Source organism: Equus quagga, chromosome 5 (assembly GCF_021613505.1).
Source record: "Equus quagga isolate Etosha38 chromosome 5, UCLA_HA_Equagga_1.0, whole genome shotgun sequence".
Lineage (NCBI taxonomy): Eukaryota > Metazoa > Chordata > Mammalia > Perissodactyla > Equidae > Equus > Equus quagga.
Window position 1 is genome coordinate 122,215,007 of NC_060271.1, and position 19,445 is coordinate 122,234,451.

Consider the following 19,445-nt stretch of genomic DNA (forward strand, 5'->3'; position numbering starts at 1 on the left):
GAAAGCATTCAGTCTTTCACCATTATAAACGACATTATCTTTGGACTTTTTCATAAATGCTCTGTTTTTGAGGAAATTTCCTCTATTCCTAGTTTGTTGAGCTCTCCTTACATTTTATGCTAGACCACTAACCAGATTCTCCTGGCAATTTACTCTCATATCACCTTGAGCCATGACAGAGACAAAATTTTTCCACTATCCCTGAAGGCCATTCACTTACAAGACATTCATAAAAAAAGATGACATTGTTATAAACCATAGCAAAGCACTACCTCTTCAGGGATATACGAGGACTTAACCAACCTTGCCAACCTGAATCACCGTCAAGCAGCCAGTATCACCAATTCCAATTCCACCCTGGACTCTCATTTTCGACACTGACTGAGAAATATTTTTGGATCTTGACCAAAGATCAAAAATGGACCTGGACCAGAAATTTGTTGATCTTTTCTTATTGAGCAGATTTATTTGCCAGTTGGTAACTTTCTGGCAGTCGTTGCTAGTTTATGTCTTGAATGGTCTCCTTACCAGGTGAAAACACTGAAAATAACTAGATAAAGGCATTACTAAGGGAGGAAAAACATGGACTGAAGATTTATATACCTAATTTTATGACAACTCTAACAAGGAAAATCAGGCTAAAGGACTGTCACCAGAGGCCAAAATGATCCTGCCTCTTTTAAACCTATTCACTCTCACATGTTCTGAGAGGGACAGAAGAAGGAAAAAAAAAATCATTCAAGGCCCTCCTCTTCAGATAAGAATTTTATATTTCAGATAGTTGGGTTTCAAAGCCCAAGTTCCAGAACTCTGACAAGAGCTCTGTCTCTTCTCCACACTCTCACTGAATCAAAAAGCGCATATCGAAAAATCGAGTCAGGACATACTACCACCAAACAGCCGCCTTTAATCTTGATGTGTACAGGAGACATATACTTTGTAGGAAAGCCAGTCGATACCTATAAACCTATAATCATTTTTCTGTACAGTACCTGTATTAGTTTCCTATCATTAAAACTATCCTATTACAACTTAGTGGCTCAAGACAAAACAATTTATCATCTTTAAGTTTTAGAGGTCAGAAGTCTAAAATGTGTCAGCAGGGTACATTACTTCTGGAAATTCTAGGGAGAATTTCTTTGCCTTTCCAGCTTCTAGAGGCATCCTGCAATCCTTGGCTCAGGATCCTGCATCACTCTGAACTCTATTTCCATCACTGCATCTCCTTCTCTGACTATAATGTCCTGCCTCTCTTTTATTAAGGACCCTTGTGATTACTTTGGGTCTATCCAGAAAAGCCAGATAATCTCCCCACTGCAAAACTCTTAACTTAATCCTATCTTCAAATTCTCTGTTGCTATGCGAGGTGACATATTCACAGGTTTCAGGAATTAGGACATGGAAGCCTTAGGGGAGGGACCATTATTCTGTCTACCACGTTATCACAGAAAGGTAACAAAATAAACATGTAAAGTCAGTAAAAAAGGTTCACTCCTCTACAGGTATAAAATAGTCTCTAATTTTAGAAGTAATATCTACCATGAATTTCCATTTTCAGCACCATGGAAGGCTAAGATTCCAGAAAAATCCTCCAGATATAACGTACTTAAAATGCTTAATAAAATGTGAAAATATATTTTTTAAATACATGGCTGAAAGTAAAAGAAATCTTCAGAAACCACAAGAAGGTGTTATTCCACAGAGATAAACAAGTGCTAGAGTTTACTTGAAGAAAGGAATTTCTTTGGAAGACAAATTTAAAGATACTATCCAGAATGCAACCTCAAGAGACTAATACACGGAAAATGTTAACAGCCATAAAATAACAATAAAAACTCACATATGTCAAATCAGTTGCAAAAAAGAAAAATTCAATGGACAAGAATCCACATTCAAAGATGATATAACGACTGAGAATTTTCCAGAATTGACAAAAAGATACCAATCGTTAGATTTAGGAATGCCAAAGCATCCCAAACAGGACAAAGGAAAATAAACAATGATTAATATTAATAAATGATGTTGTATGTGTGGAACACCAAATACAAAGTGAAAATGTAAAGGACCCAGAGAGAAAAGACCACTTATCTAAAAAGGATAACCACTAAACAGAGAGCAGACTTCTCAGCATCAAAAGCGGAAGTCAAAAAGAGAGTGGAACAAAATCTTCAAATACTGAGACAAAAAAGCTTTCAACTGCTAATTATTTACTGAAACTACTATTCATAAATAGAGAGGTAATATTTTTCAGACAAAAGTAGTGTATTTGTAATGAGTCAACTTTGCGTGGTTGTACCATGCTTTCTATAATTTCCTTCTTTGTATGTTTGCCTAAATTCCCTGGTAAACTATACCACATATCTTTCAAGAATCAGGCTCACAGGTCATATTTTTATAAATCTTTTTCAAGTGATTCTTCAATCCCAGAAAGCTAAGCACACTGTCCTCTGGTCCTAAAACACTTATTATATGCCTTTATTACATACCATTCTTTATTATAATTTCTTATTAATTTGTTTCCACCACTGTAATGGAAATATCTTAAGAATCATAATTAGACTTACTCATTTTTCTATCTCCTATATCTAATACAGTGACTTCCAAAACATTTGTGAATGAATATGAATGCACCATACAGGAGAATGTGACAAGATGATAAAGGATGATGACTTCATAATAAGGAGAAGGTACTCAGAGATGTCAGCATGTTCAAGGACATAAAGATAAACAAATATTGTGCTATGGAAAAGCATTATAATAACAAAAGCAAATCAATAACTCATCACTTTATGATAAGAAAGTATGAGAAAACTAAGGAAATATATTAAAATTGTTACTTAGCATTCACCCTAAGATGTATCACAGCCAAACTGGAACTATTAGAATCTTAAATACACTTTAAATAGAATTTAAATATTAAATTCTAGTCAATAATAGAAAAAAACAAATATAATGTTGGAGACTTTTGAAAAAGGATGAAAATTATATAACTGTAGACCCAATAAATAAATAGATTTGTAATTTTTAAAAATCCAGCATTCTTTAAAAGGGAAAAGATGAAAATTTTTTTAAAAATTACGTTTTGAGAATAAGTAGAAATACTTTTAAACATAAGATAAAAATTGTAGTAAGTGTTTAAGTTGACTAAAGACTATCTTTAGTGAAGGAAATTTTAAAGCGAATTCAATTTTCATCATAACCTGCACATGGTATGATTTTTTTAACGTTATGTTACCCTTATAAAGCACATACATACACACACACACTTTCAGACTTTAGGGAATTACACTTAAAATATTTTATTGTGAAAAATTTTTAACTCAAAACATTCAATATATAAAACAAAAATAATTTCCCTTGGGTGTACACAAATTCAGCAACAATATAACAAAACAAGTTTTAAGTGACATTAGAGTTCAATACTCTTATTAAAACCAGAAAAAGTTATATTAATACACAGATAAAAAAGTAAAAATAAAAAATCAAACACTAAAATTTAACCAACTCAGCATTTCACAACAGAAGAATTTAGAATCAAAGTGATCATGCCAGGAAAATACAAACAGCTGAATAATTTGTGTTTATATAACAGTTTCAGATCTGACTATTTTTATTTCATATCAATATATAGCCTTGAAAAGTACATGTGAATATTCTTAAAAAACAAATATTATAATTTTCTAATGAATTATATTTTTCCATTTTTATAAACCATTTTACAAGTTTGAAAAATATTCCTTAATTTATATCAATAAAGCAAAATTAGGAAGAAACGAACACTTAAAATGTAAAATTTAACAATCCTAAACTTTGAAATATTTTAATCTAAGAAATTAAATGTTCTCTGCTCCTCAAATTTTCAATCAAGTCTGTTGCCAACATTTATAAAATAACACATGCTACTAACTTAATACAAATGTTGTAGAGTGGAAAAAAGCATTATTCTAATATTGACTCTTTTATCTGCAAAATATAATAAAACTTAAGCCTAAGAAAATATAAATTCTAAAATGAAAGGGCTATTTTTTGTTTTTTATTTGAAAGGACTCTGAATAAAATTATGCTATTACTAACATCCTCCATCTTGTAATTTTACAGTGTAATAAAACAGCTAATGTAGGGCAAAAAGTAAGTAATGTAGCTTCAAAATAAAAAATAAAAACAAAAGTTAGCTTTAATTTAAGCACTATTTATCTTAAAAGAAGAAAACCTAATTTTAATCATATTTTCCGCTGCTTTCTGTATTAGACTTCTGTCCAAACAGAAAAAAAATCAATTAGGAACTAAGTGAAATGTAGACTTGTAAAAATATCATTCCCTACAGTATTTAGTAATTTACATGCTGTAAACAAATTGCTGAAGTTTGTCTATTTCTATCATTTCCAAACATAAAATACTATGCATCAAGACATGTAACTGAAGTTAAAAGAACTCTGAAATACTGAAGTGGTATGAGGCCCCTTCTGACAAAACTGGTACCAAAAAAACCAATATTATTACTTTATTTTACTCTGAAATTCAAATTCATTGTTTTTTTAACTAACCACATCATTAACTTTGCCATATTTTATGATATCAAAACAAAACAACAAAAGCTACCTAGTAACACAACAGTCATGGAAGTTGGTGTTAAGTGAATTATTTTTCCAATAAAAGCACCTTTATAAACTGTAGAAAATAATCTTTAAGATCTGGTAAGGTTTGGGGGAAAATGACACAAAATTAGTCAAATAAATTAGTTTACAAAGAATAAGTGTTAAATTCTATGTTCTCAAATAACCACAAACTAGAGATTAACTTGTGATGTAAAAAATATACATAACGTTTCCTTGCCTTCAATAATCTTTACGATACCAAATTTAAACTCATTCATATTCACGAACAACAATATTTCTAGAAATTATTTCCTAACCTCAAAAAAATGACAACAATATCAGCATATTCAAAAAATACGTACAGATGGTAAACTAGATTGTCCCTAGGTAGCTTAGGAAATGTCTAAATTTTCCCAAATACTTTTAAATCACCAAATCTCTAGTTCTTCAAAACTATTTGGCTAACACTGGCTCTTAAGTCCACTGGTATAATTTTATAGTTCTATCTTTGCACCAAAACAATACTCTGAATTTGCTTAATAATTGTATACTTGCAAAATAAATTCCAATTCACAGGAATTTTCACTGACAAACACACTAACAAAATATCTACCCCTCTAGTAGGTAGTAGTGTCCTTGAATGTCACAAATATCCACACTAATAAACAACCAAAAATATAAAACCAAATTAAAAATAGATATAACTACAAAATAAAGAAAAATACCATGCATGAGCTAAAGAGAGGGAAGGATGGGATTAAGTCTGACCTCTCTTCTATATCCTTTTAATTAACGTCAGTCCCATAAGCAGCTATATTTTCCAGAAACATGGACTCATTAACTGTCCTATATTACACATGACTGCAATCATGACTCTATGAAGTAGCAACTGAAACCAAGGCTGTAGTCAGGAGAGACATCCGAAAAACGTCAGACGGTAACGGTAAAATGACACCATCTCATGACTGTCAAACCACATGCAAATCACAGTTTATCAAATAAAATGTTTTCAAGATACTTCAGGAGTAAACCACATTTCCTAAGTAATCTTACTGAAATCAAATCATCAAAATTCTTGGTAACATAAAATTTCTCTAACATTCTAATCATTGTCTCCTAGAGGCAATCATCTGAACAATCCGGAATCCTTCAACGTGCTTTAATATTAGAAGTCGTCCTATGCTTACCACTTTTACAATAGATCTGGAGCACCTAAAACAAAACAGTAACTACTGAGTATCTTACGTATCATTTGTTGCCAAACTGATGCACAAACGATCTGAGCTTTCGTCTCCCTCTACTGAAAAACAAGCAGAAAATAATGAGTATGTTGTAATACAATTTTCAAAGCATTACAGATCTTACTAAGAGTTACTCAAGACTTTATTTTGAAAATTCCTAATAAAAACAGAATTTCTTCTTACTTAAAATTCCTAAAAGCCACAATATAACAGGTAAAGAAGGAACAAAATAAGGCATAAACAAATTACACATATAATATATACATATAATTATACGTATCGTACAAATAAAAACATCTTTTCTTAAACAATTAGTAATATATGCCCACATTGGAAAATATATATATAACTTACTCTAGTGTTTTTTAGAACTATGATTAATCTTAAATAAAAACTAAAATTAAAAATAAAAATTAAATAAATTTTTAAAATTAAATATTAATAAAATTAGATAAATCTTAATCATGAATCCTATCCTCAAAATAGAAATTTAACCATTAAACTGCAAATATGTGTATATTATGTATGTATGTATACACTGTCCTAAATATTTCAGTTTCTTGCAAGGCAGCATCAGAATTTTTTTAAGTTACTGTTTTACAAAATATTTTCACAACAAATATAGTGGCTTTACTAGATTAATTATGGATATTTCTAACAGTTAGTGAGCATTTACTATGTACCAAGTAAGTGAAAATGCTTTACATGCTAACTTATTTAATCCTCACAACCAGCAAAAGGAGTAGTTATTATGATCTCCATTCTACAGATGAAGAAACTGAGGCACAGATAGGTTAGAAAAGCTTACCCACAGTTTCACAATTAATAAGGGATAAAGCAGGAATTCAAACTCAGGGAATAGGGCCACAATGCCCACTTTTAACTACCATGCTAGTTCCAATGCAAGTGATTCATAAATCTGTATCATTTACTAGTCTTGTATTTTCAAAATTCAGTCGGACATTCTGCATGCCTGTCAGCAATTCCCCTTCAGATGTCCAGATATTAACCTCAAATTTAAAATCTCAGACAAAATTCTACTCTAAAACTGGGTCACCATTCCAGATTTCTTTCAAAGATGTCTTCTAGTTAAATAAACTGTAGGAAGGTAGCACATAGCATCAAGCACTGCCTTGTTACGAAAGTGACTAGCTATTTTCATGCTTTTGCTTGTTACATTCTCTAGTTCCCATAATGATCTATTCAAAGACTTCCAGGCAAGAATAAATGAGCGAGCAAGTAACCAACCAAAAAAAAGGAAAAAATTCCTGCAAAAACATCCTAGAAAAAGACTAGTAATTTTTATTTTGAAGAAAACAGTCTGCAAATAAAACAATCACCTTGAATACATATTGATACGTTTTAGTAGGCTAAAACTATGGAAAAGTTAAGCCAATCTTCTAAACGTAAAGGGACGGAACTTCTATAATTAAAATAATTCCTAGGAAAGATAATATAAATGTATTATACCTCTAGGCCATTTCCAACATGATGACATTTTTACTATTATATGTACTCCGAATTAAACTTAGCACAAAATTACTCTGACTTGTTACGTACAGTCTGGACAGGAGGGACAGATTCTAAGAGTTTTCACAGATAAAGTTCAGAACTATTATTTTCTCTCAAAAAAAAATTGAGGAAGTTACCCACAATACTCTCTAGAACAGGGGCTCTCAACTTGGCTGTATATTAGAATCCCGTGAGATCTTTAAAATCCTAATGGTGAGGCCATAGCCTGACCAATTAAAACAGAATCTCTAAAAGACAGGTCCAGGCATCAGAATTTTTTAAAGCTTCTTTTCTTAATTCCAATGCAAAGCCTAGGTTGAAAAGCACTGTTGTTAGAGCTCTATCTCCAACTTTTTAAATAAGCATGAGAGTTTCAAGTATTAATGTCTTCAACCAAGAAGTACTAAAACCACTGTGCCCTAGTTTCAGAGTACCTGCAGGCAATAACAGCAGCAGCAGTGGTCACTACTGCCCTTAGATGAGTAAGAGAGATGGCAAGAGCTTGGATAGTATTCAAGGCAATTAAACTAGTTTTAAGGTGGTGTTTTTTTACTTTGTTTTAAAACTATGATTATAACAAGTATACCAGTCTATTCTTAGTCCACGAGACCATGTTTCTTATATTTGTTTCAAAGTTATGATTTTTCCTTAAGTAGGACTTCAACTTTTTTTTTAGGAGTGTAATTTAATGTTTGGTGCTCTAACTGCTTTTGTTAACAGCCACTTTCACTTTAATTCACTATTGATTCACTGTGTGCTGGGAATGCAGGACGTGAGATGGAGGTAGGGGCCAAGAGTGGGTTACAAAAGAATTTGATGGGAAAAACAAAGGCGGCAGAAATATACACAGGTAAAGGAAAAATAAAAGATATTATATGAGTGCCAAAATGTATGGTCTGATGGCCAAGGGTTACAGAAAACGCTTCCTCAAATAATTTACCTACCTTTCAAAAGGTAGCATAAATAATGAACAAAGCAGACTTTGGAGTTGGAGACATAGGAGTTTAAAGTCTCAGTTCCTTACTCGCCAGCTTTATATCCATGGGCAATTTACTTAATTCCCCTGCACTCCATCATAAAATAGTGATAACAACTTTGGGAGGGTGGTACTTCCTCCCATTCCTGTTGTTCCCTTCCATGTGAAAGTATTCATGTGGGAGGCACTCTACTAGCATAACTCCTCTGGACTCTCTGCCCCCCTACTCACACACCAGGAGTAGGGGCAATCTGATTGGTCTATTTAGAAGGAGAAAGGATATGTTCGATCAGCCTCTTCTTCCTATTTCCCTTCTTTTTGGAGATAGCTGCCTTAAGCTGTAAGTTTTACATGGGTAGGCTTCCCATATGGAGAAGCTCTCCTCCCTGCATGTGTGCATAGTCTAAATAATTGATTCAGTATTGGTAAACTCTTTTGCCCATGTTTATAAGACACATTTATCAATATTGTTTTTGATTTTTTTTTCCTGAGGAAGATTCGCCCTGAGCTAACATCTGTGTCAATCTTCCTCTATTTTATATGTGGGTCACCGCCACAGCATGGTCGGCAATGAGTGGTGTAGGTCTGTGCCCAGGAACCAAACCCAAGCCACCAAAGCAGAATGCCCCAACTTAGCCACTAGGCCACAGGGCCAGGCCCTGTTTTTTATTTTTTTTAATAAACATGATATTTGCTCACCAACTGTATTTCTCCTTGTCTCTCTCTCTAAAGTGATTTAGAACTCAGGCAAAGAAGCACAGTACTAGTATTAGACTCCATTTAAACCTAATATTAACCTACTTTATAGAGTTGGGGTAAGCTTTAAATAAGATAATACATACAAAACTCTTAGCACAGTACCTGGAACGTAGTAAGCACTCTACCATAACTGCTACTACAATAATAAAAGACGACTCAAAAATAAGAAGAAAAAAGAGCCAATTTTAAAGCACTTAGCAATTCACTATAAAGCACCTAAAGATGAATTCAAATGAAAAACTCTAAAATACATCAATAAAAACAAGGCACTTCCACTCATTGAAAGAATGTAACCTCTTATGACAATAGTTATAATATGGAATAACATACAAAAATTTATAAAGTCAGAATATTCATTAAGCAGAGAAAATTCTTTATAGCCTACAAAATCCTCAGTAACTAATCCATACAGAAAATAAGTATAATTTGCATAAGCAAAATCAGATACTATAGCACATAAAATACTAAAATCTTAATATTTTAGAATCAGTTTGACATCTAAATTTTTAGGAGGAAATATGCTCCAGTCAGTTTATTCCATAAATTTAACTGCACTAGCAATAAGGTAGAAGCACACTCAAAAAACCTAGATAAAGATATATTTCACCTGATAACATAAATAACAGAAAATTGATTCTTCGAAATGAGCCCAGGAAGCTCACAAAGAGCAGCAAGATGTCTTAACCTGAGATCTATGGACCTTTGGGAGTTTTGTGAAACCCTTGAAACTATTTGTAAAATGTCATGCATGTGTGCATGCACATGTGGTTAAAATCTTCCACTAGCATTACAGTCTCAAAGGTCATCATTCACACAAGGTAAACGCAGTGAGCATCATTTTATAATTCAAGTGATCAGTCCCAGTTTACTCATTGTTTCAGATTTTCTAGTAAGTTATACTGCAGTATATTTTCAATTTGGATAATTTTAGTACATAATAAACTTTTAAAGAATCAAAAGTAGAATCTGCGAAAAACAATCTTTTTAAAAATGATTACTTACCTTTTAAGTGTTCTTCTGATACAATTTTTTCATTAACATGTAGCGCTTTTACTGCTGTTCTCAAGTCCACTGTGTTATTTTCCTCTATTCCTTCAGTTACTAGTTTTTCGAAAGCGCTTGTAATGTAATTGATGTTATTCTTCAAACCATTAGATAGTTCCAAAAATGAAGCTGCTGCACGTGTATCAAATGTAATGGTACTTTGAGGATTATGTTTTCCACTATCAACCTTCTTCTTCAGTGTTAAATTTCTAGATTGTAATCTTTTACTAATACGGCTTTTTCTTAAGAAGTTCTTACAGACATCTTTCCTCTTTATAGGTTTCTTCTTTTTTAGCTTTTGTTTCTCAGTACATGCACAATTTATATTTTCTCTTTTATAACAATTTTGATCTAATACTGGGAAAGCAGGCTCACTCTGTAATTTATACCAGATTTTAGTAGACCTATGAGTAACTGCATCAAGATGATCTGACTCTTTAGAATATACTGCGCGACCAGATGCAACTAACATATCTGCCAAATTGTTTTTCTCATGAATGACATCTACTTTCAGTTTTGTCTCAAAACGGTATTCCTTACACTGAAAGACTAAGCCTGGTTTACTTAGGAAATCTTGAAAAAAACTTTTGGCTTCTTCATTCCAATATTTCCCTTTAGCAGGTAAGATACCATATAAGATACAAGGATAACTCAGCCTCGGCAAATTCATAAGTTCCTCAGGGACGACTTTAAGATTTTTTATATCTGAATAAGGTACATAAACAGAAAATCCATAGTCAATCAATAGAAGAAGTAAAGACTGATCAGAGACTTTAGAAATTTCTACTCTGTTCCACTGGTCCTCCAATTTATATCTGAACAAACAACTAGAACCAGGAATTATGTGCTCCTGAGGCACTGTTTGTAAGTTTTCTGGTAGATCAGACAGCAAAACAAAGAGAGATTTCATTGTGTCAAAGAAATCTTCTAACTGAACACAAAAATCTGATGGATCAGAAACAGCAGTGGCAATACCAGAATACTGTCTACCATTTTGGAGTTGTGCCCAAGTAAATGATCTTACTGTATATGATGACATCGGAGTCTTAGATTCCACGTTGAAAATTTGTGAAGATCTAAGTCTGTTTTCTTCAAAATGAACTGTGTTGAAATATTCCAAAAGTAACAGGCCATCTACCAAAATTTCTACTTCCCAGACAGAGTCTAAATATTTCAGGAAAAGGATGTTTATTTCCATATGAGCAAATAAACACACAAAAGACTCAAATGGCATGTTCCTAAAATTTTCAAACCAAATCCATTTACAAGGCACAGCTTGTCTTGGAATATTTCTGATTTCACTACTAAGCACCTTGGTATTACATAAAGGCACTATTTCAAACCTACCACAATCCACTAAAAAAACAAGCACTTTCTCATCAACACAGTTTTTTTCTACTTTTGAGCGATACCACGTTAAAGTTTTTTTAGATTTTGCCAAGCATTCCAAGCCTCTTTCAATATTTTCCATTGATAAAAAAGGTTTTTTCACTTCTTCCCTAATTAATACTGTTAAATCTGATAAAATCTTTTTATTTTTAGATAACTTCACATAAAATGTCCCACTTTCTGAAACATAAAGTATTTCAGCCTTTTCAAGTTGCCCAGGTTTTAACTCTTCAAAAGGAATGTTACCCAGCTGTTGGTAGGACGACTGAAGAACTGTAGAACCTTCACATCCATTTGATCTTCCTTTCTTCATTTCGTTATCACCACCAGGGCTTTTTGGAGAGAGAACCTGAGGCATTTGCAATACTGTTTTGTGTAGTTTTGAACATGCTGTCCATTTTAGTAGTTCGTTAATGACACATTTTTCATCACAAGTTATATTTACTTCCCATTTCTGCTCATGCTTTTTCAAAAATTCACAAGAAATTGTTTTGTTAATTACTGTTGAAGCAAAATAATTCACAGTTTTGCTGTCCCAAACTTCATCAGGCTCGTTCCATTTTACTCCACTAAGAAAAGAATGGATTCCTAGCTGAGGAATCGTTAAGAATTCCCTCTTAAGTTCATAAATTTTAGATGTGTTTACTACTGCAGTGTTACCATAGTCAATAAATTCCACTTCAAAAGAATTTCTTGGCAAAATTTTCTTAATAACTGCTCTGTAAATGGCTTTGTCACCAGAGTATTCTGCAACTACAAGATCTCCCACCACAGGTTTAACTGATTGTCTCTCTCTCACTATACTTGCTCTTCTTTCATTTAGAGTATCTGCAAGTCTGATGATTACATTTTCATTCTCAGCAAGCTGAATATGGAAGCTTGCTGGATTACTGATATTAGAAACATATCCTTTAACTTTGGCATTCAAGTAAATTTTGGGTTGAGGAAGGTCTTTGATCTGTGGTCTGGTAAGATTACATGGGTTTTGTGAGGCTGCTTGATTTAGTTCTCTGATAAAAGACTGTGATACAACCCTTACTGATTTCTGACCCATGACACTTTTATCAATAATATGTGCAGATCCAGGGACAATTTTCTTACCTCTATTTTTAAATCCATCATTCAAAGGCTTCTTCACTTTGTTTTTTGACACAGGTTCAATTTTATAACAAACTGATGGTCTCAAAAGCCTGGCAGACACACTTTTGGGATTCATTAATTGATCTATTTTGCTTTCAGAATATGTTACCAGACTAGTTTTACTTATATTAGGGTGATAGTTGTTTTCTATTTTGCCTTTCAGGGAAACAGAAAGTCTCTTATTCTCACTTATTTTATGACCCTTTTCCACACAGTGTGCTTGGTCACAATGTTTTTTTCCATATGCATTAAGCAACGTTTTAATTTTTTGATTTATATGTTGATATCCATCATACAATTCTATACCAAGCTGGCCATCTGACTCCCTGGACAATACTACTGCCTTTAATGGTTTTCCCAAGAAATTATCTTCAAACCAGCTACTGATTTCTGCTGGAATATCTACATCTCTAAGATCTGACAAAAAACACTTAACAGCCTGCATAGGTGTAAACAGCAACTCTGGAAACTGATCTGAAATAGCCCTCAACATACTTTCTTCTACTAATTGCTTATTTCCAAAGTCCACAAAATAGACCAGAAAGTTAGATAACGAATCTGTTGGCATTGCTAAAGCTCTATAAGAGAGACCATCCTCTATGTATTTAGATATGCACAATCTCATTTTACTAGAATCATATTTTGGATAACTTCTGAGGTTACTAATCTCTGTGATTTTTGTTTCTATCATCTTCAGGTCTTTATTATTTCTACTAAGCTGGCAATAAAATTTTTTGGGACTATATATGTGAGATATATATATTTCTTCTTCACTTCCAATTTTTATATTAAAGGAAGAATAACAGTAACTGTGAAGACTAACTGAAGATGGGAGCGGCTGTGATAATACGCTATACCGCGCAGAGCCATGGTTAATAAGAAATTCTTTTGCACTAGTAAATGGAGATTGTAAATCCACTAAATTATATAAATAGTTTGGATGTATAAGAACTAAGGCATAGATGACACAAGTCAATAACCCTCTAGACGAAGAAATAAAATTCCCAAAGTCTCTGCATGCTTCTCTTGTCCAACTGACTAATTTACAACTAACAGGTTCAACTAAATGATTAAGACTACATCTGAAGGCTTGGCCTTCTAAAAAAAGAAAACGTGGGTTAATGCTACAAACATCTTTAATTAAAACTCTTTCCTGGTAACCGTAATCAACAAATACTACATCAACTTCTTTTTCTGATACTTGAGTCAAAACAGCCGCTCTATACCACCTCCCATCTTTGGAATACTTAGCAACACAAGCGATCTGTCCAGTCTGATAAGCATCAGAATGAATGCTGTAATAATTCTGAATTTGTTCCATTAGTAATTTTAGGTCTTCTGACTTACATTGGAGTTGGCATGAAAAGTCATCTGGGCCATAATAAAAAGAACATTTAACTTCAAGGACTGTTCCTGGTTTAAACATATATTCTTTATAAGGCCGTGGTGACTCAGATCCCACAGACAAGGTGGAAGGATTTTTTAAATCTGAGAATTTAACAGCTGGGGACTTTAACAAAGATAAGTTACTTTCTTTTCGCTTACTTGAATGGTATTTTTTAGGCTTAGGTCCTTCAAGAAGGGCAGATATGACTTTTTTAATAGTAACTTTGTTTTTAGATTTTAAATTTAACATTGGACATTCACTTACAGATTCTGAATAATATTCTGGTTCTACTTCCCAACATTCTGCATATCCAGCTTGTAACATAAGAGAAACAACATCAATATTTTCTGAGGCTTCAATACTCTGAATAGTTACAGTGTACTTGTCATCTTTTTTTGCGATAACTTGAAGCAAAATTGCTTTGTTCAAGACAATTTTTTTAAAAAAATCAGTCGCTGCCTTCACCCATAAGTCTTCAACAGGAAATATGTGTGCAAGTGAACAGCACATGGCTAAGGCAGGCAACTCACAGAACTCTGGAAGCAAAATTTTTACATCAAAAAATGATATGGAATCAGTATTTCCATAATCCAAAAAATAAACATCAATTTTATCTCCATTAATTTCTGTGATGACAGCTCTGTAAAAACGTCTGTCCTTGCTGTATCTAGCACAACAAAATAAACCAGGTTCTGGATTTCTCAGCATCAGTTCATCATTTTCACACAAATCATAAAATTTGTTTATATTTTTCATTATATCTTGAAATTCATTCTGATGTTCATTTGTGCGTACCCAGAAATTTGATGGGTTTAATACATATGCTACAAAAGCTATGTAGGCAGCCTGTATCTCCATTTCTACAGTTTTAACAGGAAAATCTACTTTCAAAGTGTCTTTTTCATTCAGAGAGGCTACTGATCGTTCAATATTTCCAATAAAACTCTCAACTGCAAAGCTGTTCAGATCAGAAGCGCTAGTCTCTCTCAACGTATTAGAGATTTTTGAATCAGACACTGGATAAAGTACCTGTGTGCCTACAGTCTTCAGCAGACACTCAGAATTAATTTTAGACTCCTGAGTTTGTAATGTCACATAATACAAATGCTCATCCTTATTGAACCAATCAATGTGCGCATATACTATCTGTCCTAACAAGGCTTGTTTAAATACATTCAGCTGAAATTTTCTTACATCTCTATCTGGACTGTGTAAATATGTCAGAGAACATGGGAATGAAAATAATGGTACTAAAATAAAATCTTGTTTAAGTTTCTTTACATGAATTGAGGGTACAGCCTCACTACTGCCATAATCCATAAACCAAATTTTAACTTGATTATTGGGCAAGAGTTGCTGAAGAATTCCTCTATGCCACTGTCCATTTCTCCTTTTGGCAACACAAAGTAGCCCAAAATTATCACACATGGGACTACTTTCTTGACTGATAATATCATAATGCAAAGTCATACATACTGTCAAGTTTTCTAATTCTGGAATCCTTTTAATTAATTGACAATAAAATTTACTTGGGCTCAATGCAGATGATATTTTTACACTTTCAGTACTGCCTGCTGACAAAGGTGGCTGTAAATTATCCAGAACATGTTGAATATCAAGTAAAGTATCATTATTACTTAATGATAATTCAGGTCTTTTATGTTGTAATAAATCTGGCATTGGCTGTGGGAATTCTTTTAACATATCCACAATAAGACGAAATGAATCCCCATCAATAAGTCTTCCAAATTGTAATTCAAGAACCTGGGATATAATCTTTGGCACTTCAAGAAGAATCATTTGAAGAGGCAAAATAGCTTGTACACAACCTTTCACTTGTAGTCCTACTAATGACTTGAAATAATTCAAAGCCTTAGGAGACCATTTTTCCCCAATTGGTAGTATGTTGGCAAAAACACCACATACCACCCGTGGTGGTAGTTCAAATAAGTTGCCACAGGCTGAAGCAACTTGTGTACTATCAACTCTTAGTTCTTCTCCATGATCTATAAGAAGCACTGTATAGAGTTCATTTTTCTTTTCCACAACTCTTCCTCTCTGCCATTCTCCAGATACTCTTTCTTCTACCAAACAAAATTCATCAATGTCCACATTATTTTTTACTTTTGGAATATGCTGTATTTCCCTCTGCAATATATGGTAGTCAAACTCACATTCAATATTATTTCTGCCTTGAAATTTCACCACAATGTCCTTGGGAAAACATTCTATATGTGATATTGTCAGATCCACATCTAAAAATGTTGATAATAGAGATGTAGAATCCATTCTCTAAAAAGCAAATAATAAGTACTAATTAGCTTCTGGACAGAGAGCTGTCGGAATTAAGTGAAACTAGCCTTATATAATTTGATATGGAAAAATAAACCTTAAAAATAATTCTATGTCTGTATTTATCAAATTGAACACGTTGGTAAAAATTATATAAACTGGACAAGATGACAGCAAAATAAACAAAATGCATCTAACTGTTCACTGCCTTCCACACTTTCAAAAAAACTCAACTGAAAAAGCCAAGAAATCATAAAAAACAAAAAAACAGGGAGAACATATTTAATCATGGAAAACAGAGAAGAGCAATCTTCCTTTTCCAGAAACCAACAAATTTCTACTAGATATTGGACAGATGTGGCATAACAGAAGGAATCCAAATAAAGCCCACTGGAGACCTCCTTCTCCTCCTGTGAGAAAACTGCTTTCCTTCATGCAGACTCCCTCCAGCAACCCATAACTCAAAAGGGTGGGTGCTAGAGGCAAGGGCAGAGGGTGAACCAACCAGGGACACACGGTTTGCACTCTCCACTCGGTGTCAATTAGCAATATTTGGACTCTATTAGCTTCATTGTACAACTCCAGGATTCTTCTTTGCTTGAAGGTAACAGGCTGAGTCCTGAACACCACTAAGAAAAGCCAGGCACAGAAAGACCCTGAGGCAGGTTAGGTACATCCAGGCCTTGTCACTGGCATGGCTGGCCACAAAAAGTGTGGAGGGAAGGGGAAAGGAGAAGAAATCTTTAGCACAGAGGCAAACCTCTCTACTGTAACTATGGCTCCAGCTAATCTTCTCTAGATTGTCAGGATTCTAAAACTGGTATGGTAAATATTCAAGTAGTATAAAATATTCCCCAAATTCAAGCAAGAACCAACTGGTAATAAGACACTACGCAACTCCTGCTTGACTCTGAGTTAACAGTTGACAAATATATCAATTTCTGATGAGAATGAAAGAGAGAAACACTGGATCTAAGAAAAAAAAATTTAAATGAAGGGATCACTTAAAAGAAACCAAGAAAATGCTCCCCTCAGGAATAAATGTATTGAAGGAAACAGCAAAGAATCGTTTCTGAAAAGTCTGATTCTTGTTTTCAAAAAAGTCAAAGAGAATAATGTATTTTTATATGACTAAGTAGTAAGATTAGGATACATACATAAGAAATTTCAAACCACAATGGGGAAAGTCAACACAAAATAAAGATAAATCAAGTAGAAGAAAATTTTGAGAGAATACCCCAAAACTCAGAGGAAAAAGATAAAAGATAAAAGAAGAGCATGGAGGAGAGGAATATATAATCATATCAAAGTATAAATGTTATCTCAGAAAAAGATAAAACAACAGAACAGAAGCCCATTCTAAGACTTAAGACCCAAGTCCACAAACTGAAACAGGCCACTGGAAAGCTAGAGAAAGAGATAAGATTTAGGGACATCTGGGTACTGATTATGGTTTTTATTTCCTCCTAGATAATTAATTTGCTGTGGTAATCAGCATGGTCTGATCTAGAGAGATTCTGGGCTATGCTTACTTGATCCTGTAGTCTCTAAGAACAAAATCAATAGTGAACACACTAAAGACTTTCATTAGAATAAACCAAGAAACTTTAAGACAGGAAGGCTTTCTTAAGCCACCATTATTTAATGGCACAGGCCTTTACCCAATTCCCAGACTTTAGTCAATTTACAGACCTATAATTCCTTATAGGACTCTTGAGAAAGAATCTTGTGCTGGATTATACCAAGAACGTTCTTCCTGGCATTCACCCAAAGGGTCACGCAACCACTTACACAAGTAAATGGGAAAAGGAAAAAGATATATAAGTCTGTCAGGAACCATGCTACTCTTTTCAGGCATAAAAAAGCATATGTAGCCAAAAGGACTCCATTAAATGAAGGTGATACACACAATATAAACCAAAGAAAGTCCAAAGACACAAGGAAGCTGCATGATCAGTCACGCAAGCTACCAGAAGCCTACTCCTCCATACTGCTCTCCCTCCCTCAAGCAATACAAATGACCTCATGGGGAGTTTCACAGCAGAAAGAGAAAAAAAATCTACACTGGTTTGCTCATGCTCTCACCTAATGATAGTGACATCCAGAAATAGACTGCTGAGACTTTGTACCCCAACCCAGGGGAGGTCTTGCCTGAGAAACAAAAGAAAATATTCACTGTTGACAGACCTATCAGTACCTCTACATTGCCTGAAGAAGAAATTGTTTGAGTTAAGAATCTATGCATATTAGTGGACAATAGCTACTAGTTTCTTCAGGATGATCAGTAATTCAGAAGAAGCAAGACTGGAAAATTTATTACAAAGAAGTGTGAAGAAGAGAAATATGGATGAGCCTCTAAGAATTGACACATAAAAAGAAAATTTGTAAGTCCCATGTGTTGCTCACGAAAGGGCTTCACTGTGGAAAAGATTCTTAATCAGGCAGACAGAATAACCTATTGCATGGATGTCAATCAGCCTCCTTCACCTGCCTCTCCAAAGCTTGCTCAACAGGATCATGAAGAAAGTTCCCAGTGTCATGGATAAAGCTCCTGCCCTTGTGTATCTGAAGATTAAACTGTAACAATATGGCGAAAATTAGAGAAACAACAAACAGAATTTAAAACCAAATCAATTATTTTATCCAATGTACAATTATATTATTTAAAGACATAATTTAAATTAAGATGTTCTAGATCCAACAACCTTTACTCAATATTATATTCCTTAGACTACTATATTCAAAAAAGTACTTACTCTGTGTACACAAGATTAGGACATCAGGAAACTTGGTTTTACTTGAGACTCAATTAACTGTGTGAAATTTGGGGAACTGTTTTTTCTTAGAATCAGATTCTAAATCTGTAAAATGAGAGGGCTGAATTAAATTAGGCTTTTTCAAACCACGTTTTTGTAGCAGAAACCCTTCTTAAACTAATATAAGATGCAAAAAGTAAATAGAAAACATAAAACATCTATAAATTGGATTCATAAGTGGTATTCTAATAATTCCACAAATTTAGACAATTTACTTATCATAAAGCCAGTAAATGAGAATAATAAAACAATCCTGATGAACACAGTCTTACAGCAGCTTTATCATATAATTTG

At 33.6% G+C, this 19,445-nt stretch overlaps 1 protein-coding gene across 1 annotated transcript in view; it reads right to left on the reverse strand.

Moving 5' to 3' along the window:
• The window catches only part of TDRD15 (tudor domain containing 15), a 127,993-nt gene extending 111,661 nt beyond the window's left edge, over positions 1-16,332 (reverse strand). The window contains exon 1 of the mRNA XM_046661857.1: positions 10,086-16,332. Coding sequence (XP_046517813.1) covers positions 10,086-16,332 — 6,247 coding nt within the window. The remainder of the gene's footprint in view (positions 1-10,085) is intronic.
• Between the last annotated feature and the right edge of the window lie 3,113 nt (positions 16,333-19,445).